Raw genomic sequence first — 27,392 nt, forward strand, 5'->3', positions numbered from 1 at the left:
TCCTTTCGGGATCGCGGTTACTTTCTTGGCTTAAGTTTCCTTACAACTCAAAACATTTCACAGAGACTTTTGAATGTGTGAAATCGCCTTGCATGACCACTCTGTTACTTTGTATCCATTCTTTTTACAATTCAGCAATTGTCCTTTTATTATGCGTTTTATCAGCACACCCATAACCTTCAACTTTTAAGTTACAGTTACGTTTGGCTTTTAACACAAACCAGACCTTTGTTGTCTTCGATAACTCAACGGGCGTGTTAACAAGTGGCAGGTGTACATAGCTAAGATTACGTGCCTGACTTTGCCGGGCCTTATTACAGGGACAGAGCCATTGCAAGTCATTAGAGATAATCTGGCTAACCTAATTCCTCATCTTCCTCGGCTCAGTAGTTTTGTCAATGTAACATGGGGACGAATTTTGGGAGCTGCTGTAGTTTCCCATAAAATAAGCAGGGTTAGGGGATAGATGGGTTGTGGAAAAAATGAGGATACCATATCTCACCATCGGGTGCTTCTCCCCCACTGCCAGAGGACCCCGTACCCAGGTGATCTTCCCTCACTTGCCCAACAACTGGGTTGGGACCCAAAAGTGATGGCCCTTCCCATGCCACCTGAGTACGGGATCCCCAGGGACTAGGTTGTGAAACGCTGTGTGGTTTTTCACACAAAGTAAAGATATTATGCCTTTTTCTTCCCAATTTACACACACTCTGAAGGCCCCCACCGTTCACAACAGGATTGGATGGACACTGATTCATACCACAAGCTTGGAGACATCATCAGAAATTGGTTAATTGGAAGTTTAAAATAATAAAACCTAATTTTGGGATTACTGAACCTAATAGCCTAGAATACTACTATGTTAGCTATATAGTGCTTAATCAGACAATCAGTCCTCGAGAAGCCAGAGATTGAATTATATTCAAGAAAATTCAAGAACGTTATACAGGAAGCAAGGTCCATAAAAGGATTGTTCTCAAGCACATATAAGACTATTTTGAAATGTAGGGTTTCAGTTTTAGACAAATACAAGCTCACTTGGCAAAGGGATCTAACTTGTCCAACTTTAACAGGATTTTGGTTGTAAAGTAGGACAAGTAATAATGAGATCCTGCGACACTTCATACCAGAGGGATCGTCCTAACTACTGTTGGGATACGGGCTTCTGATCATCAACAATATGAAAATGTCTCGAATTTCAAACTGGTTCCTAACTCTCTATTGGCAGCTAGATGGTGCGTACCAAAAACATTTTAAAAAACGGAACCTTCCCTTCCCCCAAACTATATGTGGTTAACGAAGAATAGAAGAAGAAATTAATTTTATTCGAACTGTGCGTCCATTAACACAGTAATACAACAGTGCAAAAAATTGTTAACAAACACCATATAATATTAGATTTCTTTTTGTCATACAAAATACTTGACACTTTAAAAACGTCCTTAATAAAAATGGCGGCATCAGATAAAAATATTACATTGTTGGTATTCATAATAAAGTTCATTGCCCCCAAGCAGGTACTTATATTATTCTGGTTAAAATGTTGCCTCAGCCAGCGTTTCCACATATGGATTGTAAACCTACAAACTGTTAATGCGCAACCTGTCCCTCCTCGGCAGTAATTTTCCACCAAGACATCAAGTTCTGCCCACATGAGAGCCAGTTTTGGATGACTTTGTTTGCTGAATTAAAGCACTGCCACCAGTAAATTTGTGTTAGAAAAGGAGCCATGGAGAACTTTAAAAAGAATAGTCCTGAAAGTGCGGTTCTGATAAAAGGGAGATATTTATCACACCCAGTTCGAAGTGAACAGTATCTGCAGGGGAGTTAGGAGGTAGGCCTATTAACCCGCAGAGGCCCTTGTTTTGCACTGTCACCAGACACCTGCACAGGGTATCACCCCACACTTCCGCCGAATTGAGAGTAGCCGAGTTAATCTTTGACTGCATTATCTGCAGACATTTGTCCAGGCGTTTTGCCCCGAATTGGTGGTAGAAGCACATAAGTCCGCCGAAGGCGACTTGAGCTTGTTTAGAGATTATGCTTATGTGATTTCTCCACGACCCATTGTAGGTAAATAGCAGGCCTAGGTATTTGTACTTGTTCACAACCTGTACAGCTTCACTTTCGAGTGACCATCTAGGGGTGTACTTCATTTTTTTCTAACAGCAGAATCTTAGCTTTTGCAAGGTTAGGTACTGCCCATGGTTTTTAAAATACAAATCGGCATAGTCCAAGCTCAGCTGTCAGACTTTCGGGCTTGAACCCAGCAACACTGTGTCATCTGCATACACTAATGCGCTCAGTTGGAGAAAATGATGCATTACCTGCACAAAATGTTAACTAACTTTTCTGCTATCTGTTCGACCTTTTTGGTGTACGTAGCAAACAAATTGTACAAGCCTTTTGTGCCCCCGGAGACTACGGCCTCTGGGGTGGTTTGGGATAAGAGGGAAATCGTGCTTCTGTTCTTTTTGATATGCAAGGTAAACACCACCATTTGGAGTTTGGCAGTGGGTGGGAGAGAAGTTAGAGAGCTGGTTGGAAAACTAAAATTGGTATGCCTGTAGACTTTGTCAAACGCTGTCTAAGCGCCATGTTTTTTCAATTTTATGAAATGTCAAACTTGCCTGTTCACCTCTTTGCTGGACATAACTCACCTCATAGTGTAAGGACAGTGAAGAGGAAGCCTACGATGTGCTATAATGAAGATTACCAGTAGGTAAACAAGGCATCTTGCACAGTGTGGCCTCGGAGGCCGGCAGATTGTGTAAAATTACATTCACATGGTACAAACCCATGGATGGAAAACAATACAATAAAAACCGGCATAAACAGAGGTAAAAGACAGAAAAAACATTATTAGGGTACAAATTGATGGGAGCTATTTTGCTCAGGCTATATAGCCTAGAAGGAACGTGCTTGTCTTAACAACAACAGTTGCTAGCAGCTTTATTATTTGGCTCCATAGGCCCACTGGTGCCATACAAACAAAGCTATGTGGCATTGCCTCTGTGGGTATAGGGCTGTGTGTTATGACCATTAGGACACATCCAGAAGACATTTAAAGTATAGTGCATATATAATTGCTCCTGGTTCTTCAGCGATAGCTTAGTGGGGGGGGGGATGATGCTTGATACCGAAGAGCTGCTTTTACGCTCCTGTCAATGAAATCCTTATTTCGATCCCTGTAATATGCAGACTTGTCAGCTACTGGGTCCAGTTAGTAGCTTGAATAGCCAGTATAGTCTCAACAGTTCAGAATTGGGGACAAAGAGCGTCATTACGAGTACTGCAGTCTGGGAATAAATGGTGGTAATGCAGTGGTACCACTGGATTAACGCTGCATCACAATTTTGGTGGCAAGGTGGAGGATTTTGCTCCAGCACAATGCTGGAGGTAAAGCCTCCACCTTGTCACTAAAGAAACGGCCCTATGGACTCCAAAAAAATAAAATGGGAATTTACACCACCTACCAACACTAGTAATCCTGCAGTAAATCAATGGGATCAAGTGGCAGTAACAGTAATTCCGTTTGGCAGTATTTAAGCTGATTTTTCACTAAAATACTACCAAACTTGTAATGACGCCCAAAGTGTTTACTAATCTTAAAGGGCTAGCACAGATGCCCATTTCCTGGACGTGAGTGACTCACTCTCACATGATAAGGGCAGTAAGAAGGAAGATAGGTACTCAGTATAATGAAAATTACCAGTAAGTCATCAGAGCATTCACCCACTGACTCCTGCTCCAGGTGTGAAACCTCTAAAAAAGAGCCTCTTGCACTCTCGCACTGGTGCAACAATCCCAAGCCTTCGTAAGTAAATGATTCTGAAACATAGAGCAGATGTCTGCAAGCAAGTCTAATAAAACTTAGGAAGGGCGGTGGATCCTAAATTAAGATATTATGATGCACAGGTATTGTGACTTATTTTAAATATTGGTCCATTCTTTTAGCCCTAAACATGAATTACTGATTGGGCATGAGCACACACAAACATGCAAGTTTGGTGCCTCCAATAAGAAGCTTGTAGCGTCAGCATCAATCATGTATTTGCGTTTCCAGAAACGGGTAGAAGAAGGACTGAAGTCAGGTCTCTCCACTCCAGTGGCAGCATTCAAGGAACATGGACGCACTCCTCTACGCTCGGTACGATTGCCCACAAACATAAACCCGAACTAAAAGGAAATACATATCATATCTGTACAAAGAAACTAAAAACAGATCCTATTTGAGTGCCTCACCCATTTACCCACTTCTTGTAGTGATGCTTTTTGCATAGGCAGACATAGACATCAGTGAAAATCGACAAAAAATAAAATAAAAATAACTAGAACAGTGCCCTCCTTCTGCCCAGCTCTGAAATGTTTCTCTTCCGACTCTGGCCTCTTTTACTGGCAATGTTCATTAGTTGCATAAGCTCCCAGCGAATTGCTGTACTGAAAACAGAAATAAGTACACAAATCCTCAACCCACTAAGCCCAGGTAAAAGTCACAGATCTCCCACAAATAACACGAAAGAAATAGTACATCAACCCTACTACTGTAACATAAAAAAACCCTACTACTGTAACGCTCCTCACTGTGCCGGTCAAGTGGCACAGTGAGTAGAGCACTCATTTTGACATCCGTGCAGAGCCTGCTAATGCAGGTTCGAATCCCAGCAGGGCCAAACTCAGCTTTTCTTTTTTTATTTTATTTTTTGGTTTAATTGTATAACAATTTTTACAAAAAGAGACAGAAAATAGTTTGCAGAATCCTATCTGCAAAATTCCGTATAGTCTAGTCCTTGTTTTGTCTTTGACTTATTCTTCTTGATCCTTGATCCTAAGTCCCATCGTACAGAAAGATGGTGAGCCTTCGATGGATTTGTTTTCCTGTCTTTCCAAAAGTCATCTTCTCAGGACATATTCTACTACTGCAAGTTCAAAGATTTAAAGACTTAAGAAACAGGGCCACTCCTATGACGCATCGCTTATTGTTCCCATTGGTCAGCAATGACCACCGATTTTCTGCGTCAAGGGTTGAGTATTGTTTCAGTGGATCCCTAAGAAATCGCGACCTTTGAGTTTCTAAGCTGGAAAATTCCATTATCAGATGCTTTGAGCTTTCTATATTTTCCTTTGATTTGCAGAAGCGACAGGTGTTTGAAGGCTCTTGTTTGCGAATTGCCAAGATCTCGTTGTTTTTCAATTGGTTTAGTTTGAATCTTAGGAACGTACGACCAAGATTCTTATCTGGGAAGCTGTGCAGGTAACCCCGTATAGCGTTGAGCTTCATCTGGGCGGTTGGTAAGTTGGTTGTCAGGGAATACATGTGTGCCACTTCTTAGGTATGGATCCAATCTGCTTCGAACAGTTTTTTCGACACTCTGTTTGGATTTTGAATGAGTGTCTCGGTCGACAGATCCAGTTCTTTCAAGATCGCTAAGTTTGTTTGTTCCCATTTTGCGAGCATCACATTTCCGCCAACCACAAGTTCTTTTCGTATGAGGTCCAACACGTGTGCTTCCGGGTTGTTGATGACCTTACGGTATAGCATCAAGGTGGCTCTCATTTTTGTTGCCAGTAATGATGATGTACAGAGCTCCCTCCTTATTAGTGCAATCGGTGTAGATGTTGCTAAGCCAAGTACGTTTCGCCAGAAAAAACTTTCAAATTTCTCCCATATGGTGTTCGGAACCAATGGCATTGCGTCCATGCCATAATTTAAGGCAGGGACAACCTTTGATTTGTAGAATCTTAGAATGGGCATAATCGAAAAACGGCCATGCTTCTTATCAACAGCCTTTGCTTGTGCTGTGAGGTTTTTTAACTTTATCCAGAGTGTCTCTTGCATGGTCTTTTCGTCCTTGTCGTTGCTTATTGTTATTCTCAGGTATTTAAAAGCATCGACTATTTCTAATTTCTTGCTGTCGCAATGCCAGATGGGTTTTTGCTTCTTCTTTGCGGGCCTGCCCAATATGAGCACTTTTGTCTTTTTGTTGTTTAATTGAAGGTTGTTTTCTGACATATAGGATACCATGTTATCCAATTGGCGCTGGAGGCCTATGGGAGTCAAATGCATCAGGATGATGTCGTCAGCATATAATAAACGATCAATTTTTTCACCGCCCAGCGAAGGTGGAAAATGTCTGAGCGTCTGGATTGATTCTCCATAGTCTACAATATAGGAGTTGTATAACGAAGGAGCCAAGGGGTAGCCTTGTTTAACTCCGCGTGCTGTACCAATTTCCTCAGACAAGCGGCCGTCTGCACTAAGGCGCACTCGTATAGAAGTCCCCTGATGTAAGGCCCTTATAGGGTTTAGGATTGCATTAGGGCAACCTTTTATTTCCAGTTTTGCCCAAAGTCGCTTCCTGTCGACCTGGTCAAAGGCTTGGACCAGGTCGATAAAGACAACGTAAATTGGGTGGCCGCCTTGAAGAACTTTAGCCTTCAGGGCGCTCATGAGCAGGATATTGGTGGTTGTTCCAGAATTTCTGAAAGGGATCCAGTGCGTTGGTGGAACGAGCCCAGTTTTGGAATGCATCCAGTACAAAGGACGAGAAGACTTTCCCCATTACATCTAATAGGGCAATAGGTCTGTACTGGTTTGGGTCATCAGTCGCACCTTTTTTGAAGATGGGGACGATGTTAGCTTTTTTCCAGGTCGGTGGAATTGCCTTGGTCTTATTGCAATTGGAGAAAAGTTTGCTCATAAAGTTAGCCCACAGCTCAGGATGTTTTTTGAGTTCCAGATTACTGATGCCGTCAGGACCAGGTGCCCTCGAGTTATTCAGTTTTTTAAGCTTGTTTAAGATGGAATCTTTATCATCGGGGATGTTCCATGTGGTATTACTTTCCCGGCCATCTCTGGTAAAAGATTTGGTTGTGGTCACTTCCGTAGTTGGTGCAAATAGTTTTGAAAAATGCTCAATCCAGCGGGTCTCTCCCACGTTATTCTGGATATTGTCATTGATGTTTGTTTGTGTTCCCTTAATTAAATTCCAGAATTCCTTTGGCTTGTTTCCACAGATAGCAGACAGCATTTGTTCGGAGTCATTCAAGTATAGTTTATGGCGGTGGTGTAACAGCCAGCTTCTGTAATCACACACTGACTTTGACCAGTTTTGCTGGTTCTCAGGAGATGGTACCTTTTGATAGAGTCTTTTGAGTCTTCTATGCTCCTTCCCTTTCTCTACTAGTTCTTTGCTGTATAAGTGTGAATGATCTTTCTTTGAAATCGGTGTTTTAGCTGGAGCCATAAGGAATCTGGTTAATAAGGGTGTGTAGTCCAGGTCGGTTCCGTTCCTTTTTGTATTTGTCGAGATCTTAATTCGGGATCGTGTATATTGTGCTTCTAGTTCCAACAGTCCTTTTTCGGATATCTTAACTCGTTTGCCTTTTTCCGTTATTTCAAGGGACATAGGGTACGAGATCTTTTGCAATCTAGCCGACCAGCCTTCTATTATTAAGAGGTTATGGTCGCTAAAAGTTGTAGGTCTGATCACAAAGGAGCGGATCTCTGGCAGGATATCTCTTGAAACAAATATGTGATCTACTGTGCCCGTTTGGTCACCTCTTTGCCATGACGGGATCAAAAGGTTTGCTTTAGAACGCTGCCAGTGAAGGTTGTACATATTCCTATCCGACATTATCTTATCAAGGAATTTTCCTCTCTCCCGTGCTGGGGATTTTTGGCTTAGCGTGTTAGAGTTAGAGCGGTTTCTGATCCCTTCGCAAATGGCGTTGAAATCGCCATTTATAATTGTGCTATAGTCAGTCCTTTTTATGAAGGCTTCATCCAGGACATTTTGGAATTCATTTATGAAATCTTCATTCGTTGTTATCAGAGGATTCCAATACACATTTATTAAAAGGAATGTGGTTTCCGTTTGATCAGTGGGAGTGGATTTTCTTATAAGTACTGAGGCCTGAATCCAGTACCTAGTCGTGAGAATATCAGAGATTTCCACGCCCGAGCCAGCTCTGATCGCGGTTATTAGACCAGCTGAAGGCCGTCCTGTTACTCCTTTCCTGGCACTCGTGAAAATTATTTCATAACCGTCCAGCTGGGGTTTGGTGGTTAGCCAGGTCTCCTGTAGACACAGGACGTCAACATTTCCCAGATTGACATTGGTTTCCTTGGTGAGGTGCGCAAAACCTCTCGTGTTCCAACAACCAAATTTTAATGGGTTTAACAGGGGTATTTGCGACTCTTTGGCATTTTCCTGATGTATCTGAGGGTGGTTCTTCTTATCCGGTACTCGTTGCAAATGATTTTTCCTGGCATTGGTATCTGTTTTGTGCCAGGTCCATGGTTCAGTTTGATTTGCCCCCGAGGTTCCATGGTTGTTTCGAGCTTGGTCGTTGCGAGAGGATTGTTGGAACCATTTGCTCCGATCGGAAGTCCATTCCCGATTTGAATCGGACTGAAGTTTTTTCGCAAGTCTTTCTCCATCTCTCTGATTAACGCTACACGTTCCAAATGTATTTGTTGTTTGAGTGGTCTGTGAAGGTCTGGCATGAGGCATTTTGCTGATGTAGCGAGTGTGGTTTTCTTTGTTCAGCTTCGGAGTATCCTTTCGGTTACTTATTCCTCTTTCAATTCTTTTTGCTGAGATCACTTGTTCACTTGGGCGTCTAATATCTGTTAGTTCGAAACCCACTGATAGCAGATTTTCTGATTCTCTCAGTAGGAAAAGTTTGGTGGCTTCCGAAGTAAGATGAATGTAGGAGTAATCGATTCTTCCTGAAGTACTTGGTTCCACCATCCAGAGATCTTTATTTTCTAAGTGCTTCAGGTTTGGAATTTGTGTTAAGATTTTAATAATGTTGTTTCTAGTCATAGTTAGGCCTTCCTGTTTTCGGTTGATGTTTTTCAACTTTAGCGTATGAGCGCTCACAATTTGTTTAGGTTCATTTTTCCGTTCTCTATCTGTTTCCACTACTTTGTCTTCTTTCCTCTTCTTATTCACCTGAGAAACATATTGAAGATATGAGTTTGTGGTCTTTTTTTCTTTTTCATAGTTAGGCTTTGTGTTCTTTTTCTGGTCTTCTTTTTCACCATGGGTCCGAGAATGGACAGGTGTATGCAGGTGTTTATTTCTCTTCCAGATATTTGTGCTCACTCTGCATACACGGTCAGATCTTTTTTCTTCGAGGACATTTGACCTCGATTTTGTAATGTCTACAAACTCCACTTTTTGAGGTTTTTGACTTTCCTCAGAGGACATCGATAGCGAATCAGAGATATCGTAAATGTTTACATTGTTTGGTGGTTTGTCTTTAGAAGAATCTGTGATCTCTTTGTTCACTTTTCTCTTTACTGGTTTCTTTGGGTTATTTTCAAACCCTATCTCATCCACTGTGAGAATACTCCAGTCTGACTGCTCTTCAACAACAAAAACAGGTTTAATTTCCTTAGTACAATAGGCTCGTTTTTCTGTCTCACAATTCTGGCGGGAGGAGACTTTCTTCTCACTTTTTGCAGAGGGGCCTTCTCTCCTGGCGGCCACCTTAAACTGCTTCTGCTGGGTTTGAGAAACCGGTGTAGCCTGTGGCATATTATCGTTCCTCTTCGGGTAACGGTTAACAAACGATTTTTGTTGAGTGAATATGCCATATGTAAAGTTCTTAGAATTTCTGACAAGGCCTTTATTTGATCTTCTCGCAACTTCCCCATTCTTTGTGTAAGAAAAGGGGTTAGACTTTTGTTTCTCCACAGGTTCTGTATCCACAGTTTGAGTTGTCTCTGGATGTTCTTCTTCCTCCTCTAGAATGGCAATGATGGCGTCTAGAGGCTCAGCCCCTTGTTTACATGTCTGTGTGTCAGGAACTCTGTCCTGGTGAGATGTCGATCTGACTGCCTCATCTATGGGGTCCGACAAGAGTGTTGATGGGCCGTTGGTATGTTGCGACCGTTGATTTGAAAAATCATCAGTAGCTGGCTGAGGTTCGGATCATTGGGAGCATGGGCAGGTATCGGTCAACTTTATCCTGCTCACTCTTCTGCCTAATTCAGTGTCTTGGGATCCCATAATATAACCTTCCAGGTACAGTAGTTTTGATTGCATTGAAGCCAGCATGGATACCTGGTCGCGCAGCGTGTCATTAATATTCTCGTACATCTTCGTAAACGGGGCCATGGCAATCGTTACTGTGGACATTATAGTTGCAAGATCCACCTTTTGCTGAGTAACATTTTGCAGAGAGGATTGTTGGATTTCGCTAATTTTCCGCATGGGTGTTGGGATATAAGTCAACGGCGACGTATTGGCCAATTTATTATCATTATCTTTCTGCAAGTGATTTTGATCAGTTTTCTTTGCCTGCACAGAGCTTCTTGTCAATGATGTTTGAGTCAAGACTGTCTGCGTCTCATATTTTTCCGCGCTCACCAATTCGCTGTTTCGTGGCTCTGGAATATGGTAGCGTTGCTCAGGAAGGGCTTCATGCAGACTAGTATTAGGCTTTCGTTTCAAGTGCCACACTTCAGTACTCTCTGACTCCAGTCTTGATTCATCAAGGGATTTTTCATGATTACTTATTTCCGTAATCCCTTCCGGCAGATCAAGATTTTCGACCCTCGCCACAGGTTTGTTTAAGTAATGCCATCTAAGTGGCGGCACCCCATCTGCCTGTTTCGTAGTTAAAGTGATGTTTGGAAGTTCTAGGGTTGTAGCAGCATTTTTTGCAAGACTGCCCAAAGTTGATGGATTTACCTCTGCTTCGACCAAACTCTCTAGAATTTCACAATCTGATAACTCCTGCTGATGGTTAAAGCGGAGGTCCGTCTTTTTCTTAAAAAAAGTCGTTCAGAGCTACCGCTGTGCAATCTTTTGTAAGTCCAGGTTTTGGGCCCATTTTTTTACTTAAAGGGACCTTTGGTTTTGAGGTCGGTCGTCTTCTCCCTTTATTATGATTGTATCGGTGCACTTTCGTACTCATCGTTGGGATTGGGTTATGTTGGACCTCGTTTTGTGCCCCTTGCTTTCCTTTTATCCTTTTTGATAAAGTCCTCATTTGTATACAAGCAACTGCAGGTATTTCTGTGCTTTTTGTATTCTTAAGAGGAATACCAGATTCAGTTGCAAGCTCGATTTCGTCATTATATTTGCCCAGTGTAGGATCGTGTATGGCAGGATTTCGGAGCAGCATTTTACATTTCTTCAGGTCTCCATTTTTTCCAATGGAGGCCAGGGTTGGTATATGGGACACATCTGTAATGCTCTCCCTGTCTTCTAATGTTAGCGTGCTGTGAACTAGAGCAGCACAGACAGTTTTTACTGAGCCCCCTATTGGGCGAACCATTTCGTCCTGACCATTTTCCACGTTATTATTGATCTGAGGTACTTCGCCTTCAGTGTCAATAGTCATCTGAGAGCACAGCCCAGGGGAGATTTCATCTCGCTCAGCATTTCCTGATTGTCTGTTTGCATTCAATGCATTCACATCCGCATGGCCATCGGCCATCCGCTCCGATGCAAGGTGGAGCTCCTCCCCTGAGAGGGGAGCACACGCGGACTGGGAGGTTGATACATTCGCCTCAGGGAATATCGCAGGCAGAGCTTCTGCTTGTCAACTACTGCCCTGCGTCCCAGAGGGCGGTGTCGAGACAAACTCCTTTCCTGACTCAGCAATTGAGTCACCGCGGCTGAGGATGTTCACCGCGAGCCTCACGCTCTTTGCTTTACAGTCCGTGGCGGGCTCGGGTTCATCTGAACAGATGCTACGTTTCGGTACCCTCTTTGGTGCTGATGCCTTTTCTCCTCGCCTCCTGGAATTAGCCTTTCCCGCTAGAGAGTCTTTCGGCGGTCGGAGCACCCGACGGTTATCTTCAGCGTCCACGCCGGCAGGCGGGCAGGTAAGGCGGATAGAAGGGGACAGGGACAGAGGGGGGAGAGAAGGGGGGAAGGTTACGGGAAGGGAGGATTTGGGAGGATTTGGGAGAGAAGAGGGAAGGCGACAAAGGGAAAGCTAGGGAAGGAGAGATATCAGGGGCAAAGGGACACTTTACAGCGCCTGCAACTGCCGAAAAAGAAGGGGACAAAAGCGCCATACCTGCAACCGCTACCGGCTCACTCGATGGAGGTGGTGTTAGCTGCGGGGTTTCTCTCGATGTTTGTGTCTTCAAATTGTCCAATAAGGAGGTCATCTTAACGGCCTCCTCTACACGAGGTTGTAAATCCATTATAATGAATGATGATAATTTTGGCCTTGAAGACCGCGGTCAGGCCCCGGTCTGCCACAGTCTGCAGGCTTCACTCTCCGCGGGTGGGGTGAGTTTTTATGGACGCAGGTGGGCTGGGAAAACAATAGACACTGCGAAAAGACTCCGGTCTTCCACAGTCTGCAGGCTTCACTCTGCAGCTCACGCCGCACTTTCATCCTTCCGAGGTCGATAAATGAGCACCACACACCGTGGGTAATAATAAGCAGTGCTTAGATACCCAAGAGTTCGTAGCGCTATATAAATGCCAAATTATTGTTATTATTATTAAAAAGAATGCTTTCGATTTGCCTGCATTTGATATTGAGAACACAAACATTTTGATCCGCAAACTGCGCTTTGTTGACTTGCGAACATTTTTTTATTTTTTTCCAAATATTTTTATTGATTTTCCAACATGTGAATGCGTTACTAACAATTATACAAACAATTAATTTTCATTATATTTCAAATCTAGATCCTCCCGTCCCCAACGATTCCTCAGTATTTCACATATTTGGCTTTAATTAACAGTACTTGACTCAGATTATATAGTTAATTATATGTCTTCAGTTGATTAACAGGGGGTAACAAGAGAGGGAAGGAAAAGGAAGGGAGAAAAGGAGGAAGAAATGAGAGATAGAGAAGAAAGAGAGAGAAAGAAAAAAAAAGGAGGGGAATTTAAAAAGTTAAATTTATTGGGTCAGCTGCATCTCGTTTGACAGTTCATAAACACGAATTCATTAAATCAATGTTTCATATCAAGAGCTCATAAGCATGACTTTCATAGACCCGCATCTCCTAGTAAAAGTGCATAAGTGCGAGTCTAACAAACCAACAATCAAATTAAGAGTTCATAAAGTGCTTCAGAAGCTGCGGTTGGAAGAACATATGCACCCTGTCGGAAACAAAGTCTAAGAAAGTGCGCCAGGTTTTCTGGAACCTCGAGAGCTTTACTTCCAATATGGCTGTAAGCTTTTCCAAGCCCAAGAGTTCCCATGTTTTTATCCACCAATAGGCTATCTTTGGGCCTTCTATCGTTTTCCAGTCTCGGGCTCTGGTGATGCGGGCTGCAACAAGTAAATGTGAGTTCAAAATTGCTCTATGACCCGACATAGGGAAGGTTCCATTGTCTGATACATCCCCCAGCAAGAGTACTCTCGGGTCCATAGGGAGCAGGGAGCCCGTAATTTATTTAATTCTGGACCGCACCTCCAGCCAATACGATTGGATAACCAGACAGTGCCAACACATATGAGCCATATCTCCCCGCTCACCACACCCATGCCAACACGTGTCCGGGTATTCTGGATTAATTGAGTGCCATCTGCTTGGGGGGAAATACCACCTAAAACAGACTTTGATGGGGCTTTCTTTTACGAGTGCACTTCGGGAACTGGTCTGAGTTCTATGCCAGATCCGCTGCCAGGATTCATCCGAAATGTCCAGGCCCAATTCTCTCTCCCAAGCTTTCATATGTGGAAGTTTCTCTTCTACCAAGGCTTTCTCTAGTAGCCGGTAGCATAGCAATATCTTATGGGATTGCTGACCCTCAAGAATTTTGAGTTCTATTCCCTGCAGAACCCTTCCGGCCGCCCGGCGGATGCCCCTGTTAGTAAGCCAGTGGAGTAACTGTATGTATCGGAAACGTTCTGTCTCTGGGAGGCCAAATCTTTCTTTACATTCTTGGAAGGTCAGGGGTTCTTGATTAACATACAAATCTCTCAGACGTAAGGGTTTGTCTTGGCTCCAAACTCGGTATGTTGTGGGTGTGAGCCCTGTGGCGAAAGCCGGGTTCTGGGTGATGGGGGACAATGGCCCTAGTCCCAGTGGGATGCCCCTCTGCGAACGTGCTTTATCCCAACTCTGCAGAGTGGACAAGGTGGTTGGCAATATCCCGCCCCTATAGCTACGCGCTTCTTTCTGGAAAAATGGGACGTGAGCCAAAGGAAGTGAGGCAACAGCTTGCTCAATCCTTAGCCATTTAGGGGGATCTAGAGAATTTCCCCAAGAAAGCATTATAGCTACTTGAGCTGCTCTATAATAGCGTGGTATCGAGGGAAGACCTAGAGCCCCTAGCATCCTTCCCCTTGTTAGGAGCTTACCAGAGATTTGTGGTTTCTTCTTCCTCCAGATGAAGCGGTATATCTCTTTTTGGATATTTATAAGTTCGAATTCAGGGATGGCAATTGGTAAGGAATGAAATGCATACAGTAACCTCGGGAGGAGTGTCATCTTAACCGCATTAATACGGCCTAACCACAAGATCTCTTGGGAGTCCCACCACTGCAGCCATTCCCTTACCTCTTTAAATATAGGGGGAATATTCACCCTGTAAAGGCCTGCATGTGTTGGAGTCAGTTTTATACCCAAGTAGGAATCTCTGTTGAAGACCAAGGAAAGTGCATTATCGCTTGCATTTCTTCTAGCCTATCGGGGTCCTCAGACAGGGTCATTCCCCCTGATTTAGCTGGGTTCACCTTGAAGCCGGATATCACAGTGAACCTGTCTAAAAGGTCTAAGAGGGGGGAAAGCGAGCAAGGGGCGTCCCTCAAGAAACAAAGTAAGTCATCTGCATATAACGCTATTTTATGGCGCTGTCCCTCCACCTCAAAACCCAGGATATCTGGATGTAGCCTAACGTGCTGGGCAAAGGGCTCCATTGCCAAGGCAAAAATTAAAGGCGACAAAGGACAGCCTTGTCTAGTGCCTTTGGCTAACCAGAATAGCAGAGTCCAATTTTTATTTACCTTGACTTTGGTTGAGGGAATTTGAAAATTTGAGAGTATTAATCTAGAGAACTCCGGGCCGAATCCAAACCCCGCCAGTACCATTTCTAGGTATCCCCAAGACATAGGGCCTCATTACACGGATGGCGGTAAGGATTTACCGGTACCGGTAAAATACCGGTACCGGTAAATCCTTACCGCCTTACTACGAGGTCCCTTTGCGGGTTGGGGGATTTAACGCCTGCTTTTTGCAGGCGTTAAAAACCAACCCGCAAAGGGACCCAGGGAGCTAATTACGGTACTGCAATTTGCGGTACCGTAATTAGCGCCTTCCCCCTTCCCATTGAGCCCTATAGGGCAAAAATGGGAATGGGGAAGGGCAATGGTGGAAGGGGGAATTACCGCCCCGCCAATCTTGGAATGGGGCGGTAATTCCCCTTTCCGCCAAGGCGGTGTCGGTATTTTACCGGCATGAACCATGGCGCTAATAGCGCCATGGTTCTCCGCGAATTGCCGTTTCTGTCTCCTGCGCAGTTATCGGGGCCTCTAAACGTTCACGAAATTCAGGAGATATCTGTGGAAGGTCTGCCCTCTGGATAAAGTCTCTGGCTAACTGTGGGTCTGATATGTGAGGGGATGAGTGGCTTCGAAAAAACTCTTCCACAATCTGAAGCTTCCCAGATTCTGTGAAAATTTGCCTCCCATCTACTTCTTTTAAAGAATGTATGCGATTGCGCTTTGCCTGTTGCTTAAGTTTAGCCGCCAACAAGCGGTTTGTCTTGTTCCCTTTAGAGTAATAGTATTGTTTAGTGCGCATTATTCCGTAGGCTGCCCGGCCCATATGGTGAGCTACAACCACTTTTTGTGTTATACGAACCTCCCTTAGTGCGCGCCTAGAGGGTTTCTTCCTATGCACCTCTTCTGCCTCACGAAGCCTCATTTCCAATTGAGTCTGAGCCTGCCTTTGGACTTTTCTCTGCTCAATTGTTTAAGTTATAACCTGACCCCTGATGACAGTCTTCGCCGCATCCCACGCATATTCCAGTTCCTCAGTATCATTGTCTGCAAAATATTGGTTTATGCAGTTTGCGATGCAGGAGCGGGCCTGAGGGTCCAGCAAAATGAGCTTGTTCAGGTGCCAAACCCGAGGGGGCTCCGGGAAATCGCTAAATGGAGACATGGGGCCTCATTAGGACCCAGGCGGATTTCGCGGTGCTAAATGCACCGCGAAGCACGGCGGAAAGCCGTCGATAGCGCCATGGGGGTTGGCGGATTTACCGCCCCATTCCGACCTCGGCGGAGCGGTAAATCCCCAATCCCCATTCTGCCCTTCCCCATTCCCATTCTTGCCCCATAGGGTATAATGGGAGTGGGGAAGGAGTTAATTACGCCACCGTAAAATACGGTGGCGTAATTAACAACGAGGTCCCGTAGCGCCATGGTTTTCTCCGCCTGGTAAAACCAGGCGGAGAAAACCTCCATGGCGCTAAGGGAACTCGTAGTACGGCGGACGGGTCCGCCGCGATTAGCGCTGCCGGAAACCCACTCCGCCTGGGTCCTAATGAGGCCCATGGACACTAGCACCGGAGCATGGTCAGATAAGGCCTTCGGGAGGATCTCTATCTGTGTGGTATGGGGGATAAGAGTGTCAGAGAGAAGGAACATATCTAACCTAAAAAAAAAAACACGGCAGAGTAAAAAGTATAATGCTGTTCCCCTTGGTGAAAAAAACACCACCCATCTATCAGTGAGTGTTCCCGGAGAAGAGAAGTGAGAGCCATAAAATGTTTCTAATCAGCTGGGTTTGGGGGGGAGGGATTTATCCTCCAGCTGATTAATCACAGCATTAAAATCCCCTCCAATTACAAGGTCTCCCTCAGCCTGTTCACTTAATATTCTGGATATAGAGATAAAAAATAGGTTTTGGTTGACATTGGGTGCGTATATCGACAACAGGGTCACCTTCTTCCCATACAACGTCGCCACCACCAGAGCACATCTTCCCCCCGTATCTAGCAGGGTCCTATGAACCTTCAGCAGTGTCCCCTTCCGGACAAGAATAGCCAACCCACATTGTTTCGTCCCCGAGGAGGCACAAAATTTGGTTGGATAAAGCGTACCATTCAAATGAAATGTATCAGCTGACAAAAGGTGAGTTTCCTGTACAAATAATATTGTGGGGTTGTATGTAGCCAATCGCTGAAATAAAGCTCTCCGTTTTAGTGGGGAATTGAGACCCTGAACATTGAGGGTGAGACAGATTATATTTGGGTTCGTCATTTCAGTATTCCCTTGTGTTCTACACTCACATGGGTTATTACATTACAATCAGCAGTCAACACCATCCCACCCCAGACATTAAGGGTCCGGAAATAAACCTTCAGTGAAGCACTTAACTCAATCCAGATGACCCAAACCATAGAGCACATTGATACTATTTTAGCCATGAGATTAGCATTATGCGAGTTGCTCTGCTGTCGGCAGTTTCCTCTCGAGTCAGACCCAACATTAGAATTCCATAGAGGGGGAAAATAATGAAAACAATACAAGACGACAACAAAACCAAAAAGGAGGAAAAAACAATTTGCACTGTTGAACAATGAGATATAATAACATGCAGAATGATAAGAAACAAGTTGCAAAAGGCTTTCGTGAGCTTCAACTTCCATTCTAACATCAACAAACCTTCAACAGAATCGGGCGCAATCCGACTCGGGCGCCCCACTTTGAAATCTTATGTAATTTTTGCAATCCATATAGACCTCACCCAGGGGATCTATTCCATGATCACCTAGAGCCAAAGGACCAACCAGCAGGCTTGCTTGAGTCTGTGTAGCCGATGGCCTCCTCCATCAAAAGGTGAGCCCTCCAGTACTTCTTTACCATGCCAGGTTTTGAAAACATTCGATAGAGTTCCATTCTCATGAAAAATTTTAACCATGCAGGTTGAAGTCTTGCCCCCACACTCCCCGCAGAAGGAATCCGAGGGTGTGCTTCTTGTGTCTTCTTTTCCACGTTCTTCTTTTAATGTTAGGCGGGCGCGTCGTCGGATCGTGGGGTACTAGCTGACTTAGAGTGGCCATTTGGGTTGTCTAGCGAGAGGCGAGCATGACCTCCATCCGTAGTTTGTTCCTCACGGTGAGCAGGACCACTCACTCGCTGCCAACCTCTGGGCTTTCTTCTTCTGTCTATCGGAGTAGACTGTGAACCGTGATCCACCTCCGACAGAGAATCTCGGACCAGCGCGGGGACAGCAGTATCCTCGGCCATTAGCTCCCTCGCTTCTGCCTCCGAAGAGATTGCATAATGTTGATTGTGAAAATCAAAAATCAATTTGGAGGGGAACCCCCAGCAATAGCGAATCTTCTGGGTTTGGAGCCATGCACACGGCGTCGGCATGCTAAGGTATACGGGGAGAGATCTTGAAATAGCCGAACAGACGCTCCCCGGAATTGTACAGTTTCTGATTTCCTGGCCGCTATCATGATTTCCTCTTTTTGATGGCAATAATGGACTCTGATAAGGACATCTGGGAGAAGATTTCTCCTCTGCTGGGCCGAGGAGTATACACGGCGCGTTCTATCCAGAGTCAGGGTTTCAGAGGGAGGAAGGCTCAGAAGGCTTTGGAACAGTTTGCTGACATAGCTGGGTAGTTCTTGATCCGAGACTTGCCGAGAAATACCCCGAAGGAGCACAATATTGCACCTAGACCTATTTTCAAGGTCCGCATGCTTAGCCCAGATCTCTTCTAGATGGTCTTTGATCGCCCCCATACCCGTTCTGTGAGCACCTCAGTATCATGTGTTTGCTCGCAGGTTACATTCTCCAGATCGTTCACTCTAGCTTTGAGACCACCCAGGTGGGAGGTTAGCTCTGCCAGAGATCTGGCCAATGAGTCTTTAGAGGTGTTTATCTCCGCCTTGATTTCATGAGTGATCTCTTGTTTGAAGGCCTTTAGCAGATCCTCAAAGTCAGACCTGGTAAATGCCATGTCCGCAATGGGGTCTGTGGCAGGGGCCGGATGGATGCCCACTGACACTATATGGCTCTGGAAAGCGGGTGTCGTCTGAGGCACCAAGAAAGACTTTATACCCTGTGCCTGTTCTTTCTTTTTAGCTCCTGCCTTGGGCATCGCCGGGGAAAGTAAGACTCCAAGTTATATTGTCTCAGAAGTGACGCAAAGCTTGTAGGGTCCGCAGTGCAGAAGATCACTAGAGTCATCTACCAGGTGCAAGTGGGTGCCCCGAGGATCCTATGAGGTCCAGTGAGTCCTATTAACGTTGCCTGTGGGGTAGATATGGACTACAGCGGCCCGCAACCACAGGCGGTAGGCCGGGACGGGCACCAAGCACCACCTCGAGCCCACACAGGAAAGGATCCGACTCCAGCACTTGCCGAAATGTAGCCAAGTGGGGGGGGGAGCGGAGCCGCAACGATCACGATCTTCCTTTATGGGCTGGGCACAGCCAGCTCTGCGTCCCCGTGGGGCCTCTCCCACCTCCAGGCCCCAACGAGCGGCGGCTCAGCCCCAATCCTCCAGGTGGCCGCACCCAAAACAGCAGACGCGGCTTGCTCCCCCCCGAGCAGGCCGGCGACTCACCCCTGGTTCTCCAAGTTGCCAGCCTCTCCGCGCCGGACACAAGAACCCACAGTCCCTCCTCCGACTCCCTCTCCCCGATGGCTGGAGGGCGGGGAGAGTCCCCTTCACGCAGAGGCACACAGGTAGGCGGGCGGCGTTTCCCAAGCTCTCGAAGCACTGGCCCCTCCGCATCAGCAGCGCTCACCGTCAGCGCGTCTCAGACGCTCATCCCTCCGAGGGGGAGCCCCCGGTTCCGAGATCTGCTTCCCTTCAGGGTGAAGCCGGGGACTACCATCCGGGGTGACGAGGTCTCCGCTGTCTGCCAGGTGAAATGGCACGCACCGCCATGTTGGTCTCAATGGTCTCGAGGGGCTCCAGCTCGACCTGGCGATTTCTCCAGCAACCGTGCTCCGATTTCTATCGGGACCGCAACCCGCAGAATCATACCGGGTTCAGTCTTCGCTCTTGTATATTTGCACACATAGCGTGGATGCAAAAATGCTAAATTTACATTACTAAGGGGGCCCGTTGGCAGAGCTCACAGCAGACATGTCATCGTGTGCTGCCTAGCCACGCCCCCCCCCGACTTGCGAACATTTTTAAATTATTCATTCTATGTTTCACTCTTTCCACATTTTAATGAATACTTGTTTTATGTGACTTGTAAAGTGGCTAAATATGTTGTCAAGCTGGTTTAGCATGTGATTTTGTGCCATGAACTCAACGTACGTTGATGTAATACAAGAAAGGCCGTTGTGTTTCCTTACTAAATTCACCTCACTCATACATGTTATAAAAAATATATATTCTAGCGCCATACATAACATCAATATTGGCCATTTTGATAATTAATCATGTTTAACAGGGTCATATAATATGTAATGCTATTATGACTTGTTTGTATCGACATCAGAAAACTCTTCGAAAATTAATGCTGTTTAGACCGTTTTTGATCGCTAGATGAGCTGTTCATTGTAAAAAAAAAAGTGTATACGGTAATAATAACAATGGCTCCCCATTTCCATTGCACATAACAGGCTGAGTTGTTTCTCAGTTGGCTCAAGACAACAATAATTTTAAAGAGAAGTTAAGTACATGTTTAGCAGCAACTGTATTGTGCCTGCTTACAAACAAAACAATAACCTATTTTTGATCCTCTGTCGTTTTATTTGCATCACCTCTGAACAATGACTGACAGACACTCCTGATAGTAAACCAAACCAAAGTTGCTTTCCCCGTACCCTAGTTCCCAGAAACTTTACACACAACTACATTTACACTGGGACTATTTTTTTCCATTTGTAATCTGCAAATCTCATCCTGCTGTGTACAATTCAAATATTTACAGATAGTTACTTTGACGACAATATTACAATGTGTCATATCATTAGAAATAGATAACTATAACCAGGGGACTAGCAGGCTTAAAAATGAAACGATAACAGAGGGGTGGAAGCATAGGGTAACAATGCAGTCTCTCTTATGGACAGTCCGGAAAAAAATAGGCATCCGCAGACTTAAGGGATTTTCAAGGTGGAGGGGAAATTGATCCACAAAATGAATGTTTGGGTATTTGTTTTCGTCCGTTTATACCCATCTTCAAATAATGTTAATCGACTGACGATTTGTTTTGGTTTTTCCTAGCCCTGACTGCCCAAATGTTGTTCTAGGATATAAATCACGGTTTTAAACCTTATTATTTTTGCCAATAATAGGTTGCTACTTGATGAACAGAAGGTGTCTGAAACACATTACAGTATTTTCAGAAAGTCTTGCTCGCGAGACAAAGTAGTTTCCCTCCACATCGCCAATCCTCAATTCTAACAATAAAAAAAACAGTACATTGAAACAGTTAACTAGTAAAGCCCTCGTTTGTGTCCCCATGCCACCCCAAGCTCAGATGTATCACCTAATCAAACCTCCATAAAATGCCTAATATCCAGGTTTCTTTTTGCCTTCTTCTTTTTACTTTCCCTTAAATCTGCCACCCCCTTCTCCACAACCTCTACCGTTTTGTCAAACACTAAACTACACCACTAAGCGCACAATACAGATGATGTGATGCATATTCCATCACTTACGTAAAGTCCAGCGTGTGTCTCTCCAAAGAAGGGGAACGGCGTTGAAATGTGTAGCAGCCCCGAGCCGCCGTCGTCCTGCTTGCGTGTTACAGTATCTCCTTGCTCTGGCCCGAAGGGATAGAAATCCTCCAAGAGTACCGAGCCTCTCACACAGGACGAGCTCAGCAGGGCCAGCAGCAGCCTCCAAGAGGCAAGCCCCCACATGCCCTCCAGTTACACGAACTTTGGAGTTGATGTAGGAGTGCCTATGTTACAAGAAGTTCAATGTCTCTTAAATCTTCATCAGAGTAAGGATCGCGCATGCGCAGCTCAATGAGCTGTCGCTGCCGTGAGAATCATGGTACTGCGCATGCTCTGCTTCATCCCCAGGTTCTACGTTAGACTTCGAGCACAATACGGGCACAGTCAGGAACTGCGTCCCCAGTTTTCTTGTCTGTATGTTTAATACACAGGACAGTGTCAGGAAGAGAAAGTGGGCCTGTTTCATAAAGCGTTTTTCAATGGGATTTGGGGATTTTCCACTTGATAAACGCTTTTTTGAATCAGGTTTAGGGAATTTTATTTAGAATGAGCTGGGAGTTTTAGAGGCATCACGAGTGGCAGCGGACCTGACCACATGCTGGAGCAACAGCCTTATGTTTCTGGTTTATGAAAGCCTTAATATCCATCATTAAAATAAATATAAATCCATTTTACATGTAACATTTCATAATCTTCCTAATCCCTATAGACAATTTACCACGTTAGTCACAAAACAATTAAGACCTAAATATATTTTCACCCAACAGATCGTAGATCATTCGAATGAGGTGCACAAGCGCAATAATCGTTCCTACCCGACTACTATTTTGGATAAACCATTAGGATTAAGACAATTGTTTCCCAAAAAAGCTTTCTCTAGGTATGTCTCTCTGAGTGACCTGTTTATGACAAATTCTAGAATAATCATCATCAAAATTGTTTATTCAGATAAAATAATCCATCCACTATCAAAAGAAGATAAAACAACACAATAATTACAGACGAAAACAGCAAATGAACCAAGTTAAAAACTGTTGTGCAAATTGTTTACAAACATTTTTCTGAGTCTAGACCCGTGACAACCCCGCCCCGACCCCCAGCCCACCCACCCCGCCTTCAAGACTGCCAAAAAAGCACAAGCAACATGACAGGAATTAGCAGTTAGAAAAAAATATAAAGCTGGGCGACATTGGACAAAAGAGCATTGTCTTAATACTGATACAATTGTCCTATTCCTAATGTGCAAATAAGCTGAGCAGAAATTATAACTCGCCCGGTATGGAAACAACAGTGGCGGTAAACCTGCCGCCACCATTGTTTCCATGCCGGGCGATCACAACTCCTGCAGGCGGAGGTGTCAAACCCAATAGGTCTGACCTGGCGGGTTTAACACTGCCCGCCTGCAGGCGGACGAGGAAACACCGGCTCCATCACAAGATGGTGCCGGTGTTTCCATGATCCCCATCCCCATTGAGTCCTATGGAACTCAATGGGAATGAGGATTAACACTATTCCGCCTCCGGAATTCCCGGGACACTGGGGTTGTAATGCCCCGGTAATTCCGGGAATCACGGAGGCGGAATGGTAATACGAGTCCGGCGGTAACCAGGCGGTTTTACAGCCTCGGTTACCGCCAGACTCGTAATGAGGCCCTATGTGTAGCAGATCTTCTAGGTATACATTGCGCAAAGGGCAGCAAGAAGACCCAGAGGGAACACACCACTTAGCAGTGTTACCATTCAACCCCAAACAATTGAAGAAGGCCCAGGTGATCAACCAACGATGAGATGAATTATGGCTCAGGTGTAAATACAATTATAAGGAATCAACACAGCCAATAATGGTATGTTTTCCGATTTGCATTCAAAGTAATTTCCTTAGGCTACGGCTGCTCATCAAAATACAATTTAGCGTTTTCAATACAAAAACAAAACGCTTAACAATGAATAACAAAGTGCTTGGTGCAAAAAGTGATAAAGCATTCATATTTTATGAAGTAGATTTGATATGCGAAACAACGGAATCCTCAAAGATGCCCGCGGATTGGCCCATATACATAGCCAGTGAAAAAGAGGGGCAAGACGCCATTTGTCTTCCAAAAAAGCAAATGCCTATCTCAACATGAACTGCAAAATGTGCAGCAAAACCATCAAGGACCAGTACCTTTTTAATAAATATATTTTCAAGTGCTTGAAGTTCTGAAATGTTTACATGACCCCATAGTGTGGCATAATGGTTAATTAGCAAAAACAAAGAGGTGATGGCTGGAAGGTTTAGACTTAATCTTAACCACTGGCAATGCTCTGGGCAACCCTCCAGACCACCGTTCTTCGCCTGCCAAGCCATTACAGAAGGGAAAGACCATATGCAAATCAGGCTTGGCCCCACCCCAAAAGGGGCAGTCCAGCCCGAACTGCTAGGCCACATCCCTTCTGCACGAGACCACAAGCATCCCCAAACATGTTTCGCCCTTGTTGGGGCTCATCAGTGAGGAGTAGCCTGGGTCTCTAGGCCCAGCAGGCACGGGACCCACGTCTGGGCATACCCGTCCCACTCGGGGTGACATAGCAAAAACAAAGAGGTGATGGCTGGAAGGTTTAGACTTAATCTTAACCACTGGCAATGCTCTGGGCAACCCTCCAGACCACCGTTCTTCGCCTGCCAAGCCATTACAGAAGGGAAAGACCATATGCAAATCAGGCTTGGCCCCACCCCAAAAGGGGCAGTCCAGCCCGAACTGCTAGGCCACATCCCTTCTGCACGAGACCACAAGCATCCCCAAACATGTTTCGCCCTTGTTGGGGCTCATCAGTGAGGAGTAGCCTGGGTCTCTAGGCCCAGCAGGCACGGGACCCACGTCTGGGCATACCCGTCCCACTCGGGGTGACATAGCAAAAACAAAGAGGTGATGGCTGGAAGGTTTAGACTTAATCTTAACCACTGGCAATGCTCTGGGCAACCCTCCAGACCACCGTTCTTCGCCTGCCAAGCCATTACAGAAGGGAAAGACCATATGCAAATCAGGCTTGGCCCCACCCCAAAAGGGGCAGTCCAGCCCGAACTGCTAGGCCACATCCCTTCTGCACGAGACCACAAGCATCCCCAAACATGTTTCGCCCTTGTTGGGGCTCATCAGTGAGGAGTAGCCTGGGTCTCTAGGCCCAGCAGGCACGGGACCCACGTCTGGGCATACCACCGTTCTTCGCCTGCCAAGCCATTACAGAAGGGAAAGACCATATGCAAATCAGGCTTTGGGGATGCTTGTGGTCTCGTGCAGAGGGAATGTGACCTAGCAGTTCGGGCTGGACTGCCCCTTTTGGGGTGGGGCCAAGCCTGATTTGCATATGGTCTTTTCCCTTCTGTAATGGCTTGGCAGGCGAAGAACGGTGGTCTGGAGGGTTGCCCAGAGCAACGCCAGTGGTTAAGATTCATTCTAAACCTTCCAGCCATCACCTCTTTGTTTTTACTGTGTCACCCCGAGTGGGACGGGTATGCCCAGACGTGGGTCCCGTGCCTGCTGGGCCTAGAGACCCAAGCTACTCCTCACTGATGAGCCCCAACAAGGGCGATACATGTTTGGGGATGCTTGTGGTCTCGTGCAGAGGGAATGTGACCTAGCAGTTCGGGCTGGACTGCCCCTTTTGGGGTGGGGCCAAGCCTGATTTGCATATGGTCTTTTCCCTTCTGTAATGGCTTGGCAGGCGAAGAACGGTGGTCTGGAGGGTTGCCCAGAGCAACGCCAGTGGTTAAGATTCATTCTAAACCTTCCAGCCATCACCTCTTTGTTTTTACTGTGTCACCCCGAGTGGGACGGGTATGCCCAGACGTGGGTCCCGTGCCTGCTGGGCCTAGAGACCCAAGCTACTCCTCACTGATGAGCCCCAACAAGGGCGAAACATGTTTGGGGATGCTTGTGGTCTCGTGCAGAGGGAATGTGACCTAGCAGTTCGGGCTGGACTGCCCCTTTTGGGGTGGGGCCAAGCCTGATTTGCATATGGTCTTTTCCCTTCTGTAATGGCTTGGCAGGCGAAGAACGGTGGTCTGGAGGGTTGCCCAGAGCAACGCCAGTGGTTAAGATTCATTCTAAACCTTCCAGCCATCACCTCTTTGTTTTTATAATGGTTAATTGCCACCTTGTTTTGCAAAATGTAAACCTGAAGGATCATATCCAACAGCTGGCCCGGACACACTGCCATAAATCGGCAAACGCTCCCCAGTCACTAGCACATGCAGATACTTTGTTTGTCCACGTGTGCTTTACCAGAGCATACCTAGGTAATCAAAGGCCTACACTCTAGGGATGTCTACCCCCTCACAAAGCATCTGATTCATTTTTACCGTTTTATTTCCATTAACACAAGCCATAATGGCAGACTTTGCAGTACTGACTTTAAGATCTTGTTCAATCATAAACTGCATGTAAACTGTTATCAGCTTTTGAAGGATTTTCGAGGTTTGCGTAATTAAGACAGTGGCCCTCATTACGACCCTGGCGGAAAGGTGAAAACGATGGCGGAAATGCAATTCCGCCATCGAATAGCGCTCGTTGCGACTATGACCCGTCACCGGAAAGTACGAAGCCATTAGCGACACCGTAGTGAACGCCAACGCTAACTGCACCAAGCACGCGCGCGCGCGCCATGCCAAACCGCAAACACCACCATGGCGCAAGGGTACGCCAATTCCGACCCTAGCGGACATGTACCTAACGCCATCAGGCATGGCGTAATGTACCATTCCGCCATGGCGAGAAGTACGGCATCGCGAATCAACCGTAAACGGTCCCACTGAGTGCCTGTACACCGCTCCCTGCCCACAAAGTACAACTCCCCGTAGGTGCAATGAAGTCACAATGCAACCATTGAAATGTACAAGTCACCCCTGCATGGCAACGAACAAAAGAAACACAAGAGGGGCCAATGGGAGCTGCAGGGCACAGATGGCACGAATACAGAAGCCATCCCAATGGACATGACCACAGTCCCCCACCAAGAAACGCACGCAAACACAGGCACCTGTGACCAGCAATATTCCGAAAAACACATCATTCCACCAGTCCACCTGGCTGACCGGCATCTGTTACACAAAACCCAATCCCCCGCCCCTGAGCATGACAACATTCAAACAGTCATATTGGCAGCCCCCATCCCTGACCTCACTGTGCTACGTAGGCAAACGCGCCCAGCACAGTACCACGCAACTAAACCCCGAAGCTGGAACCCAATGCAGATCTCCTCACAATACATCGCCCCCCAAATAGGCATATGCCACATCACTTGCAAAGAAAAAAGCTACACGGGCCAAATCAGAATAGAAATTTAATGCACATCAAAGTCACCAAGCCCATACAGCCATCAGGCCATGAACTACAAAACACTAATCACCATTGTGGGCTGCATCCGCAAGAAATGACCAGCCACTACCTGTGTGTCGCCCTGTTCCCCCATGGTACACAGAGCCACATTCACGTACGAAAAGGCAACATGGAAGCGCACAGAACCGCAGGGCCGACCCAATGGGGAGGCACTAGTCCAGCTGAAAGGCCGAAATGTTGCTCCGAGCCACCAGTACTGCGTAAGGGCATGTGGGCCATTGGCGATCGTCCCATAAGATCGTAATGCTGCTCCACCGATTAACACGAAGCAGCAGGTGTCGGGAGTAAAATCCATCTGCAGGAGTGGCATACAGATGGCAGTGGCAAAAGGGGAGGAGATACCTGTCAACCAAAAGAAAAGAACAAGAACAGAATGGCCATCAGAACTGCATTCGAACAACTCACTTCAATGATC

At 45.8% G+C, this 27,392-nt stretch overlaps 1 protein-coding gene across 11 annotated transcripts in view; it reads right to left on the reverse strand.

Annotated features, from left to right (window-relative positions):
* SNED1 (sushi, nidogen and EGF like domains 1) overlaps positions 1–21,897 on the reverse strand; it is a 3,218,914-nt gene extending 3,197,017 nt beyond the window's left edge. For 6 of the 11 annotated variants that reach the window (XR_011276037.1, XR_011276036.1, XR_011276038.1 and 3 more), the window contains exon 1: positions 21,583–21,894. Coding sequence is in view for 7 of the 11 variants with exons in the window: in XM_069618131.1 (XP_069474232.1) it covers positions 21,583–21,786 (204 nt within the window). In the remaining 4 variants the exon portion in view is untranslated. Of the gene's footprint in view, positions 1–21,582 lie in introns of all 11 variants that reach the window. The other 5 variants (XR_011276039.1, XM_069618133.1, XM_069618134.1 and 2 more) reach the window with 2 other exon arrangements.
* Between the last annotated feature and the right edge of the window lie 5,495 nt (positions 21,898–27,392).

The sequence above is a fragment of the Ambystoma mexicanum genome, chromosome 10 (assembly GCF_040938575.1).
Source record: "Ambystoma mexicanum isolate Mex_15411 chromosome 10, UKY_AmexF1_1, whole genome shotgun sequence".
NCBI classification, from domain to species: domain Eukaryota; kingdom Metazoa; phylum Chordata; class Amphibia; order Caudata; family Ambystomatidae; genus Ambystoma; species Ambystoma mexicanum.